The sequence below is a fragment of the Homalodisca vitripennis genome, chromosome 1, assembly GCF_021130785.1.
Source record: "Homalodisca vitripennis isolate AUS2020 chromosome 1, UT_GWSS_2.1, whole genome shotgun sequence".
Taxonomy (NCBI): Eukaryota; Metazoa; Arthropoda; class Insecta; order Hemiptera; family Cicadellidae; genus Homalodisca; species Homalodisca vitripennis.
In genome coordinates, this window is record NC_060207.1 from 248,185,657 (window position 1) to 248,204,626 (window position 18,970).

The 18,970-nt window shown below is 36.2% G+C and overlaps 1 protein-coding gene and 1 non-coding gene across 4 annotated transcripts in view; both read right to left on the bottom strand.

Moving 5' to 3' along the window:
* Positions 1 to 18,970, bottom strand: part of LOC124353239 (2-oxoglutarate-dependent dioxygenase htyE-like) — a 55,818-nt gene that overhangs the window by 11,856 nt on the left and 24,992 nt on the right. For 2 of the 3 annotated variants that reach the window (XM_046803155.1, XM_046803156.1), the window contains exons 5-7: positions 18,310 to 18,497; positions 12,978 to 13,085; positions 4,935 to 5,137 (exon numbers count right to left, since the gene is read on the bottom strand). In XM_046803155.1, coding sequence (XP_046659111.1) covers positions 4,935 to 5,137; positions 12,978 to 13,085; positions 18,310 to 18,497 — 499 coding nt within the window. Of the gene's footprint in view, positions 1 to 4,923; positions 5,138 to 12,977; positions 13,086 to 18,309; positions 18,498 to 18,970 lie in introns of all 3 variants that reach the window. The other variant, XM_046803157.1, reaches the window with a different exon arrangement.
* On the bottom strand, positions 7,141 to 7,211 carry Trnaa-agc. Its single transcript has one exon. It is a non-coding gene; the product is annotated as a tRNA-Ala (tRNA).

The window sequence follows — 18,970 nt, forward strand, 5'->3', positions numbered from 1 at the left end:
CACAATTCTTTCCCAAGGGTGCAAAGAACGGATGACAGGTTGCAGGTTATCAGACTTGGGAGTGAAATGCCTGGTCAGTTAATCATGAAAAGAGGTGCTCCACAAGAAAGTTGTTTGGGACCAAGTCTTTTTAATTTGTTTACTGCAGATTTTCCAGTTTGTTTACAGAGTTGCACTGCTCATTTATAAGTGGATTTTCCTAGCTGCATCTCTTACAAGTCCTGCCAAATAGAAACGGCCATTGATCAGCTGAATTAGAGAGAATTGTAAGACGGTTGTTAATTGACTGAATACAGTGTAAATATTGATAAGTGCATGGTTCTATACACTTCACCATACATAAGAATGGGTTAAAGGTGTTACAGAATGGCAAGAGTCTGGCAGTGTATGAAAGCAACCTCAGTTTTAGACTATGTTACTGGTGTTATCCAATGTGATTTGGTCAGGATGAGGACTCTAAAACAACAAAGTTAGACCTCATGCATTCACTAGTTCTATCAATATTTTTTGCTGCTTTATATGTGGTAGTAGTCTCCTGAGAGGTGACTCTAAGTAAATACAAAAACTTCAGAATTGTATATGGCAACCTTATATGCTGCTGAAATAAGAATGGTGTTATCTTCTGACAGGAGAAAATCATTCAAATCTCATCAATATGGTCTAATAACGCCTGTTAAAAACTTAGGCTTCTAACTTTAAGAAGTTAAAGCATTTGAAAGTGTTTGGCAGAGATGATTATGAATGCTGGTGGTTCACTGATCCAGTGCAAAACTGGTTGATCCAACCAAACTGAGATTAGAGGGTAAGCAAACTGGCAGAATAAAACATAATGCATATAACATTAAGATTATTATAAAAATATAAATAAATAATGAAAATAAGAGCCAAATTATAATTTTAAAATTGCATGGACTAACTTGAGCTCTAAAATATAAAATTTAATAAAAGAACAATCATAATTTAAAACAGAATGTACAAATTAAACAGATTTATTATTAATTATGATATGATTAACAGCAGTTTATGGAATTACGAGTAAAACAGGAGAAAAAGCAACAGAATAATAAGGAAGCAGAACCAAAGTACTACTGTTCGTGCACTATAATAACACAATCAAATCCTATCCACAAAACAAATCACTCTAATAATTAATAAACCCATTTGGTGTGAAACCAAAATTTGAACACTATAAATAAAAATATAATAAAAATAACCACTCTATTCTATAATTTAATTGTTGTACAAGAATTTAGCCTAGTGTGGAATGTGGTAAAGCCTGAGGAGGGACTGCGGCTACCTTTTATTGATCTTTTAGCACAAGAAGACAAGACGCTTAAAAAATTGCACCTTGTCCTACAAGGACCTTTGTGCCATTTCCGCAGTGACAGGGTATTCTGGATGGGTAAGGTTAGGCGTAGGGGCTGCCTTCTGCTGAGATTCATAAGGAAGAATTTATGGCACTAATCTTAAGTCATCTCAGAAGAAGGGGAAGACAGCTCTGAACCAGCCTCTCCAGTCAAAGGGTAGTCTTAGGGAATGAATCCTAACTCCAACAGTCATCTCCTGGAGTAGACTAGACCTATAGAATTACCCTTGTTGGTGATGTGCCGCTCCTGGACATCCATAAGGTTTCCCAGATTTAAGTGACTTATTGGCTTTTGCTGTGCCCAGTGTGGGTTCAACTGGTATAAACCAGTCAGAAGTGAACCCTCTTGGGGGTTCCTTACGTTAACAAGGGCATAGTAGCTAAGTAGTTACCATAACATCCACTGTTCATTGTACAGACATTTATGTCAGCATGGCCGTATTTGTATCTCAGACTGTTGTGAGCAATTATAGCAATCATGTGGACAATTTTGAGTATGAATTGCTAAACCCACAAAACAATTAAACACAGAAGTCTTACTGGAATACAGTGCATAGCACGATCCTGAGCCCTGACCTACCAACTACCATTTGCAAAATTTAGCACAACACTAGCAAATCATATTGACTGATCCTAGTCACTAATCTCAGTTAGACATCTACATTTGGATAGTTTTTGCTATACCTTTAGATACTGTCTCTATCTACACATTTTAAGAGCATGAGTCATCACGTTAAGTTAGGTTTATGCAGATGGATCTTATGACTTTATGACATCAGTCTGATGATCACAGCACTGAACACAAGGACATGAGGAGCAGATGAAGGTGAAAGTTTGAAAGAAAAGTGGAGTGGAGAGACAAGTATGAGGGTTTAGTGTCTGCAAATAAGAAGTGAGAAAGCTCTATCAGATTGTTTTTCACCTTATCTGAAACGGCTGAACAATACAACAAATCTTTTACATGTTACTTACTGTCAGTCTTCTTTACTTAACACTGAACACACTAATCTAATGTTGTTAAAGTGTTTTCTACCAATTAGGAAATGTATAAATAAAACTGTTATCCAAGACTAAGCAACATAATTTAAAACCTAAAACTGCCCTGAAATCTTCTTTAAAAAAATGAAAATACTTGTTCTTTAAACTAATGCTTATCATATAATATATATAAAAGATATATATTGTATAATCACATACATGTAAACTATGAAGAGTTATCAATATCCATTCCAACCCTTAGTTCCTCTACAACTGTTTACACGGGGAGTTGTTCTCTAATTCCTACTGAGTGGCAGGGTTTGATGTATTGGCAAAGGTGAGTCAAGATAAAGCAATGGGAGAATAGCCGGCTAGAACTGGCAGAGAGGCTTTAAACTATTTGACTTTTGATTTGTGGAGACATCATAATATTGAAAGCTCTTAACCTGGCAATTAGTCCTTTGACAAGTTCGGCTGGATATGGAATGTGCCACAGCACTGAAGAAAAATTTGGTGTGGGAATCTTGTTGGCAAGTTCGGCTGATGATGAAGATACTTTTACATTTACCTCAAGCAGTAACAAAGTCCTGTCTTTATTAATTAATTGAACTTCCTATCCAAAGATTGTACAAAATCCTACATTAGATCCAGACATGCTTATCAAATTATTCTAGGCCACCTTATGTTCCACAATCTAATTAAACACTTACAGTTTGCTAAACTTATTATAAAATCGACTAGCTAAATTAATGCACTATTGCTAGCTCAACTAAACAGTTACATGATAGATATTGTGTGTCAAAATAACAATCTCATTTAGTGTATACTTCAATATGTACAACAAATAAAAAATGAGTTGTAAATAAACAGTTCTTTAAAGAGGTATGGACACAGTAAAAGCAACCACAAAATTTTAGAATATCATATTGATCTGAAAAATGCCATATGCAAACAAGAATTGAAATCATACAAAATCATCAGCATACATTTAAAAAGGGTTATGAAAAAGATATAGTCAGTTTCATTATATCGTGAGTAACATTCCTACAACTTTCATGTTAATCTCAATTCTATAAAGTAAAGAATAAAAACCATGTAGTTTTTAAAACTATTGTCGAGCGTTTATAACACCTACGAGGGGGTACCCAAAAAAAACCGGAATTATTTTATAAAAATTATATATTATCAAATTTTTTACAATACGACCTTATCTCCTTCAAAATAATCTCCATTACAACTAATACACTTGTCCCAACGGTATTTCCATTGGTCAAAACATTTTTTGTAGTCATCTTTAGAAATGGCTGCAAGCTCGAGCTTCGTTTTTTTCTTAACCTCTTCAACGCTGTCAAATCGTTGACCTTTCAAGCCTCTTTTCATGTGTGGAAATAAAAAAAAAGTCGCATGGAGCGAGGTCAGGCGAGTAAGGTGCGTGGGGCAGCGGATCCATGCCGTTTTTGGCTAAAAACTGCCTAACTGAGATGGCTGTGTGTGCCGGTGCGTTGTCGTGGTGGAAGAACCAGTCTCCAGTCTGCCACAAATCGGGTCTTTTCTGGCGAACACTGTTGCGCAATCTTCTTAAAATCTCCAAATAAAATGTTTGGTTGACAGTCTGACCTGGAGGAACAAACTCAGAATGAACAATGCCTTTAGCATCAAAAAAGCAAATCAACATGGTTTTGATGTTTGATTTGACTTGCCGACATTTTTTTGGACGAGGTGAAGATGGCGACTTCCATTGGCTTGACTGTTGCTTCGTTTCTGGGTCATAACCATAGCACCATGACTCATGACCAGTAATTACCTTTTCCAGAAAATCGGGATCATTTTCGAGATGTTCTTTCAGAAGGTGGCAAGTTTCAACTCGATGTGCCTTTTGATGGTCAGTTAGAAGTCGAGGAACAAATTTGGCAGCAACCCTTTTCAGTCCTAAATCTCCTGTTAAAATTCGTTGAACCGAGCTCCAAGTTAACCCACTACTCTCTGATAGTTCCTCAATTGTCTGTCGACGGTCGGTGAGCACAAGTTCACGAATGTTTTCAACATTTTCGTCCGTTCGAGAGGTTGATGGACGTCCAGAACGAGGTTTGTCTTCAATCGACATGTCGCCATTTTTAAATCAAGCGAACCACTCGTAGACCTGAGTTTTCCCCAAAGCATCATCTTTGTAAGCTGTATTCAACATTAAAATAGTTTCTGCAGCATTTTTACCAAGTAAAAAACAAAATTTCACAGCTGCACGTTGTTCACTTAAACTTGCCATGACAAAAAACGAAACAAGAACAAAACAGGGTTAGCGAAAACAGTCACTACGAACGAACAGAATGCACTAGGACAACGGAACTGGGGTCACTGAGCTCGCAATGGGTTGCGCGACACACGCCTAGCGGCAGGAATGTGTACTACACGCTGCCAGCTGCCAGCAATACAATTCCAATACAATTTTTTTTGGGTACCCCCTCGTACAAAGCTTTAATTCAGATTCACATTTAGGAGTTCCTGGATGCAACGTGATCCTGACAAAACATGCTGTATTGGCAGGCGGTATGCATCATGCTTAGAGTAAGTGGTGAGATTACGTTTGTCGTACGATTGTCTGAGCCGCTGTTGCAGGTGCTGGTAGGCGGTCATCAGCGTGATGTGCCGATGTTCTTCTACATTCTCAGCAGGTGAAGGCGGCAGGAACATCGCAGGATCCACCACCGTGTTGTCGTCGGGGTGCACAAAGAAAGCGATGCTGTGACGGCTGCGAGTCCGCAACTTTGATTCGTCCGGGATCACCACACGGTGTTTCTAACAGAGAAACTTTTCATTTTTAAGGTGCATTATTTAAATCTTATAAACACAAATAATAATCCAACATAACTAAAATTTGGTGTTAGTTCCTCCAAAAGATGCTATTTTTATAAAATCAATACAATATTCTCATCAGTCTGATTTATACAGATTTACTCAAACCATTCTTGTGTAAACAAATGGATCTAAATCACTGTTTTGGAACACTAAACATTGTGTTTTCAACTAGTATTAACTATGGTCTTGTTTTTTATTTTCCATATTAAAAATAAAATTGTATATGGAAATGTATAAACATACCAAAGATATATACACATTATATATATATATATATATATATAGTAGCAGTTGCCCGCGGCTTCACACACAATTTCCCGTTGAAAAACAGTACACTATATTCACGTATTCTTTTTCTATCACTGAGATAGTTGATAGTCGTTCCTTTGTGAGCCTCTTGGGCGCATTATGAAGGTATGTACTATATTTCCTGCCTCTATCTTTCGTGGATTTTGCTAGGTGTTGATAAGTTATTCAGAACAATTAATTTATATGGATGAATCTCAATAAACTAATTAGGTTATAAAGAATCAAATTCGGTCTTTTAAAATTAATTTTCTGTCTAAGATATTTCCAGTGTTATTGAGGAGTGTGCCTTCAAGAAAATGTATCAACGAAAACCAATTTCGATCATAAAGCGTCTTCTTTTGCCTCCTTTCATTTACCTTCGATCTAACCAATTCGATTACCTTATGTGCAAACATTCACGGATTTGTACAATGAGTTTGTTTTCATAATAGTGTTTAATAGAATTTTTATTGCATTAGATAGTTTATTGATCACTGGTGCAATCTAAATTTAAAATTAGGCAATGATGTCTTCTATGCAACCTGCATTACACTATTGATCAAGCACTTAACAATAACAATTTTATAAATTTTAAATGTAAACAAATGTTTCTGCCTCTTTAATGAACTTCAGCTGAAAGTATTAACAGCTGTTAAGTAACAGTTCGCTTTGTATTACGTGTCGCAGCGCAGTCTGGCGGATCCAATATCAACAACAATTTATAATTAAAAAATTAATTAAATAAACTATTTAAATTGGACCAAATTGTGAATCTGAACCATTCTCGAATCCCCTTCAATACACACACAAAATTTCATCAAAATCGGTCCAGTCGTTTAGGAGGAGTTCAGTCCCATGCACACGAACACAAGAAATATATATAAAACACTATATATTTTCATTAAATTTGTATAAGTGGCAATAGCCTAATTTAATTTCAATAAGCATTGAATCACAAAAAGTACATAGACGATGGTCCATGTCACTAGATGGGATTTGGTTAGTGTTAGCGAACATTGTTACGTTTGGTTTTGTGGCTAACCACGATAAAAAAGAGAAACCACCTAGTAAATAAAATGTGTACGGAAAAAGGGTGTAATCGAAAGAGATTTTAATATGTAACAGTAATATATGTATCCCAATAATAATTTCATACACTTGAAATTCCCCATAAAACCATAGCGAAATCTGTCCAGAGATGCGAGGCTAGTAATCTCCTATATTGTAATAACAAGAACAGGAGTTGCCTACTGCATATTTACAAGCATCTAATTCACTTTTATACTTCATACAAATGGAACATAGGATAAAATTGCATTTCAACAAATAAGCATCAATGACTTCCTAATGGTTCTTAAAAGATCTGTTGTCCACTCTCAGTAAGGTGTACCAATTCCTATGGATTCCAAAAAATATGGAACCTGGTGCCACACGAGTATTTCACACCTAGTGTCACACAAATGACCCCTCCAGTTACATTGGGATCTCATACGATTTATCATGTTTATCTGATATATACATATATATATGTATATATATATACATATATATATATATATATATATATATATATGTATGTATATAGATATACATTAAATTATATAAATGGCAATAGCATTATTTAATTTCAATAAACATTGAATCACAAAAAGTACTTGCTCCGCCGGGACTCGAACCCGGATCTCTCACTTGCTGGGTGAATGTGCTACCATTACACCACAGAGCCCTCACTTTTTAAGATTCAATTATTTTGTATTTGGCCGTTTCTTTCACATAATATGTCAAATCAAATCAAATCTCTCTTTATTGTCGTAAGGCAGTTACATGCATTGACAACGTCAAAATTATCTACCAACAGGTTTTATCAATCACAAACTGGTAGCAGTCAAACTTGGCATAAGTCCTAGTTTGGGTTACAAACTAATTGAAAATTCAAACATTTCAGCAATAATTATAAAATAGCCTAACAAAAAAAATTTAAAATTGTTTAGGTTTACGTTAAAAACAATATATGTAACAGACAACATATTAAAATTAAATAACAATAAAAAATAACAAGTTTCATTAAAAAATTTAGAGAAATTAACAAGTTTTATAAAAGTTTTATATAGATAACAAGATAACAAATAAAATTTTTAAATAAACAATTAGGCCTAGTTAAAAATATTTGACATTAAAATTTATTGTATAGGTTAAAAATACCCTACTGTACAAAATTAAAAATATATACTTTGGCATGTAAAGAATTCGTTCAAAGAATAAAATGGGTTCTTCAACAACCACACTACTAACTTATTTTTAAAGACTTGAGTATTGTACATTTTAATGAGATGACTTAACTTATTATAAACTTTCTTTGACAAAACAGTATGACTTTTCAAGGTTTTACTTAGCCTGCCTGCAGTGTACAAAGGATAAATTATTTTTATTTCTCATGTTATGAGCATGAACATCCTCGTTAAACAACCAGTCAAAAGATTTTTTAATAGCATATACAACAAGATTGAAAATATAAAGATTTACAATAGATTTACAGTGGTCAAGCCGTTCAGCATTAGCAATGATTCTTATAGCTTTCTTTTGAAGAATTAAAATTTCATTTAACCGACCTGAATTTCCCCAGAATAACAGACCATACTTAATAACAGACTGGAAATAAGCAAAGTAAACCACTCTAAGATAGTCTAAGGTAACAAGTGACTTTAAACGCCTTAAAAGATAGTTAATTTGGATACAATGTGGTCTACACGACTACCCCAGGTAAGCTGATTATCTATGACAACACCCAAAGATTTTACATCATTTACAGTTACTAGAATACTGTCAGTTGGATCAAAAGGCCTTAAGGTAAACACAATATTTTGAGTTTTATTTTGGTTAAGATAAAAGCTATTTGTTTCAAACCATACAGATGCATCAGCCATCACAGAATGGGCAGTATTTTTAAGGTCGTTATGCTAATAAAAAACGTATCATCAGCGTACAAAAATGTTTTGGTCTTGACATTACAAGGTAGATCATTAATACTAATCAAGAAAAGAAGAGGGCCAAGAACTGAACCTTGGGGTACTCCAAACTCGAGTTCAATATTCTGTGACCACTCCCCAATGATACACACTCTGTCTGCGGCTATCAACATAGGATTTGAGAAGGCTCAGAGCAGATCCATGTATACCATAGTATTTAAGCTTCAGTAATAATCATTATGACATACTGTGTCGAAGGCCTTACTTAGGTCGCATAAAGTTGCCTGAGCAAAGAGCCTGTTCTCGAACACATGCAACACTTGGCAAACCAATTCCTCTATGGCATCCATGGTCGCTCTCCCTTTACGGAAACCAAATTGAAAGTTAGACAAAATAGAATGACTTTCAAAGAAACTACTTAACTGATCATGGATAATGATTTCAAACACTTTAGAGAAAATGGGAACAATTGAAACAGGACAAAAACTTTCTGATTTATCTTTAGGACCCTTCTTAAACACCGGACAGACACGAGAGACTTTAAGTTCCTTGGGAAAATTTCCCTCTAGCAGACATTTGTTTATACAGATAGTCAAAGGACTAACAATGCTACTTATTATTTGTTTCATGATATTATTTGACATAAAATACAAATCTTGACTATGAAATGAAATGAAATGAAAATTCTCTTTATTTTTTCAGGCGAAGTTAGGACTACATAGTCCTTTCTTACACTTAACCTGACTATCTGAGTTGTTTAGTGATTTAACTGCTCTTAATACATCCTCAGAAGCCACCACTCTCCATTCAAATTCAGTATTACAAACATTGTCACTTGTTACTAAATCTAAAACAGTCTTACTAGTCGGTGATATTTCTTTTTTTATATTCCTCACAGATTCAATGCAGAATTCATTGAAAACTGTAGAGGATACCTTGGCCACAACATTAGGCCTATTATGAAAAGAACATTCATTCTTTATTAGACTCCAGGCCGCTTTACATTTATTAGAACTCTGATCAATATACAAATTATTATAAATAAGTTTAGCCTCAGAAATTTTATGTTTGTAAAGCTTTTTCATCTCATCTAATTTACTTTTAAGACTAGGACTATTTGTCAAACGATACAAGTAATGGATATCAATTAATTTGTTTTTATAGCCTGCAACTCAGGTGTGTACCACTTTCTACTTTTACTAGGCTTGACATTTTTACCACTCGTCTTTAACAAAACTAAATCCAAGATAACCTTAGTTACAGATGTAAAGAAAGTAGTAAACATTAAAGAACCATCTGAAATATGCTGCAACATAATATTCCAATCTACACTATTAAGCTTATCTACCAGTAACGGCACATTTCTTTTAGGAAACACAAACCTAGGATTTTTACAAGCCTCGTGAGGGATATCATTTGTATTATCAAGGCTTCTGTTATTTTTTATTTTAACAACTAACCCATCATGATCTGAGAAAACAAAGTTTTTTAAAATATGACAATCAGTAATCCTATCTGTATTGTTGGAAAAAATATTATCCAGACAGGCACTTCCTCTAGTTGGTGTATTATTTAAACAGTAGCAATTATATTGTCTTAATAGATTTAAAAAGGTTATGACACTTTTACGGTTGGATTGATTAACATCAAAGTCAGCGTTTAAATCACCTCCAACCACAATTGTATAATCATTCCATTTAGAAAGTAACAATACCAGCCTATCTAATAAGTCTAAAAACTCACCGGGGTCTGTACCAGGTGAATGATATAGGCTAACCACAATTAATTTGCAAACATCAAGTGCAATAACGGCCACTTCAAAGATAAGCTCTCTACATAAATCACTTACGTCTATAATTCTAAATTCAATATTTACACGTATAAAAATTGCTGACCCTCCACGAATATGGTTCTTCCTACAAAAAGCACTTGCCATCTGGTAACCACTAGGCACGTGCAATGCCAGTTCATCCGAGTTGAGCCAGTGCTCGGAAATACAAATTAAGACTAAAGATGACTTACCAGAGAAGTCTTTTAGAAAGTCCTCGAACACAAGTGTTTTGTTCCTCAGTCCCTGGATATTGAGAAACAAACATTCAAAACCAAATGAAACAGTGCATTCATCGGCGAGGGTAGTTGTAGAGAAATTAACTATCCTCTCCTCTGGCCTAAAAAATGATCAGGCCTATTGTATCTTCGTGGTGGAACATACTTTTTCACAAGAACACCTTCGTCCCAAAACTCAGGATCCAAAACAGTCTCGAAAACTTCTTCACAGACACCAATCTTGAAGGGCTTGTATGTGTCATACTTCGGTTTAATCTCTTCACAGACGATGTTGGTGATGTTATAACTAGACAGATAGGATTCAATTTCAGATTTGGTAACTCCTATATCTAACTTTAAAACAAAGATCCACGACCTTGTTGCAGCAGTTTTAAGCTTCACCTCCAATTTTAGTACCAAAGATAGGTTTGGATCGAGATTGATGCTTGCTAGTCTCAGGCAAAGTTTGTTGTCTTCTTAGAGTTCTCTGATTTTTCTTTGATAAAATTACATCAGATTCGTCACCATTCTTAAGTTTACTACCCATTGAGTTTGATGATTCTGGATACATTAAAGATTTTTTCTTCCAGGTTCTACTGTTTACGACTTTTGAATAGGTTTGTTCTTCTATGCTATTACTATCGTTTTCACTACTGCATACATCTGATTGACCAGGCCTTGTATCATTGTTAGCACTGGTTATATTTTTTGGAGACAGAACTTCAGGACTACCGTTCTTATTTTCACCGGTAACTACGTCAGGGTCAGATATCTCTTCTGCCGTATAACCTTCGACATGATCAATTTGATTATTCGCTCCTCTTTGCTTGAGGGCCACGTTTTTTGATTGTGACCTAGTAAGCGGTCTGCTAGGTGGAAAAATTTATTTTTTACATTTACACTTCTGCTGGCGTCTTTAATTATGAAAACTTCATCCTGTTTATGGTATTTAGCAGGATTGTTCTTGCAATCACTTTGAAAATTATTAAATTTGTCACAAGACAAATTGTCAAGTTTTTTGTTTATTTCAACATTGTCAGTAATTATATTTTTCACAAGAACCATACGCTTACCACCAATTCATGCAGATTCAAATATTCATCAGCGTTGATAACTTGAGACTTCATAGATTCTAACCTTGTTTCACATCGTTCACACACCCATTTAACCGAGTCTTTCAGCGACAGAATTAGTCCATATTTATCATCATCAATGTTTATGCAGGCCTGCGTGGTAGCGTTTATTGCAAAATGCTTCGCACAACAGCACACTTTCACTAGAAATAATAGTATTTTCATAGCACTCACACACTGAAACATCAGTTCCCATTGGTACGGCCATCTATTAACATTCTCAACATACTCCTTGTGAAGCAAAACGAGTCATATGTGTTTAAATAACCAAACTAACATGATCGCAAGACCAAATACCTGTCAAATGACATTTATTTTCATTAAATTTGTATAAGTGGCAATAGCCTAATTTAATTTCAATATGCATTGAATCACAAAAAGTACTTGCTCCGCCGGGACTCGAACCCGGATCTCTCACTTGCCGGGTGAATGTGCTACCATTACACCACAGAGCCAAACCTTGTGTACTGTCATCTAGGTATATAGACACTAGTTACTACCAGTTCGATATACTAACAATAGCTTTGTAACGAGATGAAGACCAGTTCTCTATGAGTTCCCCCAGGTTGACCAGGATAGCGCCTGGCAGATGTCCCACACTGCACCATTTACCTCCGTTGTAAACCTTGTGTACTGTCATCTAGGTATATAGACACTAGTTACTACCAGTTCGATATACTAACAATAGCTTTGTAACGAGATGAAGACCAGTTCTCTATGAGTTCCCCCAGGTTGACCAGGATAGCGCCTGGCAGATGTCCCACACTGCACCATTTACCTCCGTTGTAAACCTTGTGTACTGTCATCTAGGTATATAGACACTAGTTACTACCAGTTCGATATACTAACAATAGCTTTGTAACGAGATGAAGACCAGTTCTCTATGAGTTCCTCCAGGTTGACCAGGATAGCGCCTGGCAGATGTCCCACACTGCACCATTTACCTCCGTTGTAAACCTTGTGTACTGTCATCTAGGTATATAGACACTAGTTACTACCAGTTCGATATACTAACAATAGCTTTGTAACGAGATGAAGACCAGCTCTCTATGAGTTCCCCCAGGTTGACCAGGATAGCGCCTGGCAGATGTCCCACACTGCACCATTTACCTCCGTTGTAAACCTTGTGTACTGTCATCTAGGTATATAGACACTAGTTACTACCAGTTCGATATACTAACAATAGCTTTGTAACGAGATGAAGACCAGCTCTCTATGAGTTCCCCCAGGTTGACCAGGATAGCGCCTGGCAGATGTCCCACACTGCACCATTTACCTCCGTTGTAAACCTTGTGTACTGTCATCTAGGTATATAGACACTAGTTACTACCAGTTCGATATACTAACAATAGCTTTGTAACGAGATGAAGACCAGCTCTCTATGAGTTCCCCCAGGTTGACCAGGATAGCGCCTGGCAGATGTCCCACACTGCACCATTTACCTCCGGTGTAAACCTGCGAACAAAACTGACAATTTAAACTATTCCGGGAATATACATTTCAAAAAGAATGTCATATCTACTAATACTCTTTTGCACTCTGGTAATGTTTAATGATTTACCCGAAAGTTGTACTGGTCATGTAGAAATACAGCTGACTGCACAGACCAGAACAGCTATCCTTACCTCACGGTAACCAGACCTGTGTTTGCACTCTGGTAATGTTTAATGATTTACCTGAAAGTTGTACTGGTCATGTAGAAATACAGCTGACTGCACAGACCAGAACAGCTATCCTTACCTCACGGTAACCAGACCTGTGTTTGCACTCTGGTAATGTTTAATGATTTACCTGAAAGTTGTACTGGTCATGTAGAAATACAGCTGACTGCACAGACCAGAACAGCTATCCTTACCTCACGGTAACCAGACCTGTGTTTGCACTCTGGTAATGTTTAATGATTTACCTGAAAGTTGTACTGGTCATGTAGAAATACAGCTGACTGCACAGACCAGAACAGCTATCCTTACCTCACGGTAACCAGACCTGTGTTTGCACTCTGGTAATGTTTAATGATTTACCTGAAAGTTGTACTGGTCATGTAGAAATACAGCTGACTGCACAGACCAGAACAGCTATCCTTACCTCACGGTAACCAGACCTGTGTTTGCACTCTGGTAATGTTTAATGATTTACCCGAAAGTTGTACTGGTCATGTAGAAATACAGCTGACTGCACAGACCAGAACAGCTATCCTTACCTCACGGTAACCTGACCTGTGTTTGCACTCTGGTAATGTTTAATGATTTACCCGAAAGTTGTACTGGTCATGTAGAAATACAGCTGACTGCACAGACCAGAACAGCTATCCTTACCTCACGGTAACCTGACCTGTGTTTGCACTCTGGTAATGTTTAATGATTTACCCGAAAGTTGTACTGGTCATGTAGAAATACAGCTGACTGCACAGACCAGAACAGCTATCCTTACCTCACGGTAACCTGACCTGTGTTTGCACTCTGGTAATGTTTAATGATTTACCCGAAAGTTGTACTGGTCATGTAGAAATACAGCTGACTGCACAGACCAGAACAGCTATCCTTACCTCACGGTAACCTGACCTGTGTTTGCACTCTGGTAATGTTTAATGATTTACCTGAAAGTTGTACTGGTCATGTAGAAATACAGCTGACTGCACAGACCAGAACAGCTATCCTTACCTCACGGTAACCTGACCTGTGTTTGCACTCTGGTAATGTTTAATGATTTACCCGAAAGTTGTACTGGTCATGTAGAAATACAGCTGACTGCACAGACCAGAACAGCTATCCTTACCTCACGGTAACCTGACCTGTGTTTGCACTCTGGTAATGTTTAATGATTTACCCGAAAGTTGTACTGGTCATGTAGAAATACAGCTGACTGCACAGACCAGAACAGCTATCCTTACCTCACGGTAACCAGACCTGTGTTTGCACTATTGCAAAGAATGTGATGATAAATTCTACTGGAAAAATATCAGAAGAGGAACAGAAAGATAGGAGTGAGAGAGTCTGTCCACAATACTGGCCACTACGAATTCACCCATCTCCTGTGTGTATGGCCACTAACCCTAACAAACTCCCATGGCTTTTGGTCTGTAGGAAGAGAGCCAATAATGTATTCCTTCACTTGTAGTCTAAGGGTGTGGTCGTCTACATATCTGAACGCTTAGCAGCATATTTTAGAACTTAGTCCGATACGATAATCCACAGAGTCGGTCCACACACTAACCTGCTTTGATTCCTGCTCTGCTCTTTTCTGCTACACAAGTAAACCTGCAACATTCTACTAAAATAATAGCTCCTTAATTAACAACATTTACTTATTTCTGTGAACTTGAGTTTTCAAATTGAATCTATTGAATATGAATTAAAACAACATTTAATTCTACATTAGTAACAACCGGTATGAGAGTGGAGCAGCCACAGAAGAAATGATTTAACCTCAGCATTGTCATATGCAGATTTATTATTAGTATCTGGCCTACCTGATTATTATAATGTTTGGATGGTTTAGTTTATCGTGTACATGAACAACTTGTATAATAGTGGTGCAGCCACAGAAGAAATTATTTAACCTCAGCATTATCATATGCAGATTTATTAGTATCTGGCCTACCTGATTATTATAATGTTTGGATGGTTTAGTTTATCGTGTACATGAACAACTTGTATAATGGTGGTGCAGCCACAGAAGAAATGATTTAACCTCAGCATTATCATATGCAGATTTATTAGTATCTGGCCTACCTGATTATTATAATGTTTGGATGGTTTGGTCTATCGTGTACATGAACAACTTGTATAATGGTGGTGCAGCCACAGAAGAAATGATTTAACCTCAGCATTATCATATGCAGATTTATTAGTATCTGGCCTACCTGATTATTATAATGTTTGGATGGTTTAGTTTATCGTGTACATGAACAACTTGTATAATGGTGGTGCAGCCACAGAAGAAATGATTTAACCTCAGCATTATCATATGCAGATTTATTAGTATCTGGTCTACCTGATTATTATAATGTTTGGATGGTTTAGTTTATCGTGTACATGAACAACTTGTATAATAGTGGTGCAGCCACAGAAGAAATTATTTAACCTCAGCATTATCATATGCAGATTTATTAGTATCTGGCCTACCTGATTATTATAATGTTTGGATGGTTTAGTTTATCGTGTACATGAACAACTTGTATAATGGTGGTGCAGCCACAGAAGAAATGATTTAACCTCAGCATTATCATATGCAGATTTATTAGTATCTGGCCTACCTGATTATTATAATGTTTGGATGGTTTAGTTTATCGTGTACATGAACAACTTGTATAATGGTGGTGCAGCCACAGAAGAAATGATTTAACCTCAGCATTATCATATGCAGATTTATTAGTATCTGGCCTACCTGATTATTATAATGTTTGGATGGTTTAGTTTATCGTGTACATGAACAACTTGTATAATGGTGGTGCAGCCACAGAAGAAATGATTTAACCTCAGCATTATCATATGCAGATTTATTAGTATCTGGCCTACCTGATTATTATAATGTTTGGATGGTTTAGTTTATCGTGTACATGAACAACTTGTATAATGGTGGTGCAGCCACAGAAGAAATGATTTAACCTCAGCATTATCATATGCAGATTTATTAGTATCTGGCCTACCTGATTATTATAATGTTTGGATGGTTTAGTTTATCGTGTACATGAACAACTTGTATAATGGTGGTGCAGCCACAGAAGAAATGATTTAACCTCAGCATTATCATATGCAGATTTATTAGTATCTGGCCTACCTGATTATTATAATGTTTGGATGGTTTAGTTTATCGTGTACATGAACAACTTGTATAATGGTGGTGCAGCCACAGAAGAAATGATTTAACCTCAGCATTATCATATGCAGATTTATTAGTATCTGGCCTACCTGATTATTATAATGTTTGGATGGTTTAGTTTATCGTGTACATGAACAACTTGTATAATGGTGGTGCAGCCACAGAAGAAATGATTTAACCTCAGCATTATCATATGCAGATTTATTAGTATCTGGCCTACCTGATTATTATAATGTTTGGATGGTTTAGTTTATCGTGTACATGAACATATTGTATTTTTTTCAACCCAAGGACTAGTCAATGGATTGCTTATATTAAATATTGCTTGAGGATACTATTCTTCCAAGGACCAGAGAATTTTTAATAATAAGCACCTTTTCAGTAATTATGAGAAATTCCTTCAGGTGTAAGTAATAATTACAGTGTACAATTAAGGAGTGGAAACACATGAAGTTTGGTCTTGTTCAATAAATAATTGTAATTTATAATTACTGTCCTTCCATGTTTTCTGTTCCATAGAATATCAATGCTAACAAAATCAAAATATTTGGTTTTTATATTCCAGTTTCTTTTTAACATCTCCTAATTGAAGAAGGTTCTCCACGCCAAAGCTAAAATATCTCCAGATACTAATTGTGTTAGTTACACAACTGGACAACTTAGAAGACTGGCTAGGCAGTGTAAGCATGCGAGTTAAAACTAATAAATATTTCTTGTCCTTAAAAGTTACACTCATTGAGAATAATAGAAATAATAACTCATAGCTAAGTCTATTACGAATTATAAAATTAACAAGTAACTAATGGAACATTGCTATTTAACATTATATAAGTAAAACAAAACCCACAAAAAAGACATATTGATTTTTTTTAAGATAAAACAATTCATTTTAAATGGCATAATGGCTATTAAACATTTTGCTTCTGTGAGTAAAACATTCAATAATAGTAAACAAATATACATTATGTGCTGTGGTGGGAAGGGTTGTTTCAATGTAAATGTTGAGTTTAGCTCCAACATTCTGTTAGTTTAACTCAATGTGAAACATTCCTTCCCACCACAGCTACATAATGAGTAGCAAACTCGGCTGCTGTAGAGATTGTGTCTACATCGTAGTACACTCAATTGTGCACCTGATGAGACAGTGAGACTACCACTTCACCTAGATTACACTATATTTTGTAGTCTAGGTGTCTCTAATATTGAAACAATCTAATTTGAGCTCCTTTGTCACCAACTTTTTTAGCTCTCTCCGAATCAAGTCTGCGATAGTGTCAGATTCTGGAACAGTGTCTGGATGCTGCTCTAACAGGAAGGTCAAAAATTAAGGAGCTAAACTCAAGATTCACAGTAAAGCCATCATTTCTGTCTAACATTAAAATTAAGTGTTGCAATAAAAAAAAATCATGATTGTTAACAGAATATAGAATGCCTGTTGCAATTGCCATAAATACCAGAACATAACTAAAAACACATTGAAAGAATAAGTATGTGAATAAAGATCTAAGATAACTTATTTTTATATAACTAGAAACTTTTTATTAACAATACATTTCTTGATACTATTGACCCAAAAAGCCCAGGTTTAACTTTTGTCAGTATAATTACTATTGTGAAAATCTATGTGAGTTAAAAAATACAGAATTGATTTTATGATATGCAATAAATTAATTTCCCCCCTCCCAAAAATCAGAAAATTGCTAAAAACCATCAATTATTAAGGATGCATAATTAATTATTGTATCTGTTGTTTGCACCAATCTCTGTAAAATTGTACTCCTACAAACAATTCTACCAAATCAAGTATAATCTCTGAGATGAGAAGAGTTAGTGACCCAACCACTGACGGTTTGTGTACCTCCAGTCCGCCCTCAGTGTCCTGAGTCAGCAGTGTGAAGGTGCCATAGTCTGTGTGTTCCCCACACCTGGTGGCGTAGGGGAGGGGGGCCTCACCTAGGGGCGGATAGTACAGCATACGGAATGTGGAGGCGTTGTCCTGCTTCAACATGCCCTTGTGGAAGCTCAGGAACTTATCTGGTCCCAGATCTGGTGAGAACATTGTTGTTAACCGACATTGACAATACCACATACATCACAATGTCATTAGACGTTGTCCTGCATCAACTTGCCCTTGTGGAAGCTAAGGAACTTATCTGGTCCCATATCTGGTGAGAACATTGTTGTTAACTGACATTGACAATACCACATACATCACAATGTCATTAGACGTTGTCCTGCTTCAACATGCCCTTGTGGAAGCTCAGGAACTTATCTGGTCCCAGATCTGGTGAGAACATTGTTGTTAACTGACATTGACAATACCACATACATCACAATGTCATTAGACGTTGTCCTGCTTCAACATGCCCTTGTGGAAGCTCAGGAACTTATCTGGTCCCAGATCTGGTGAGAACATTGTTGTTAACTGACATTGACAATACCACATACATCACAATGTCATTAGACGTTGTCCTGCTTCAACATGCCCTTGTGGAAGCTCAGGAACTTATCTGGTCCCA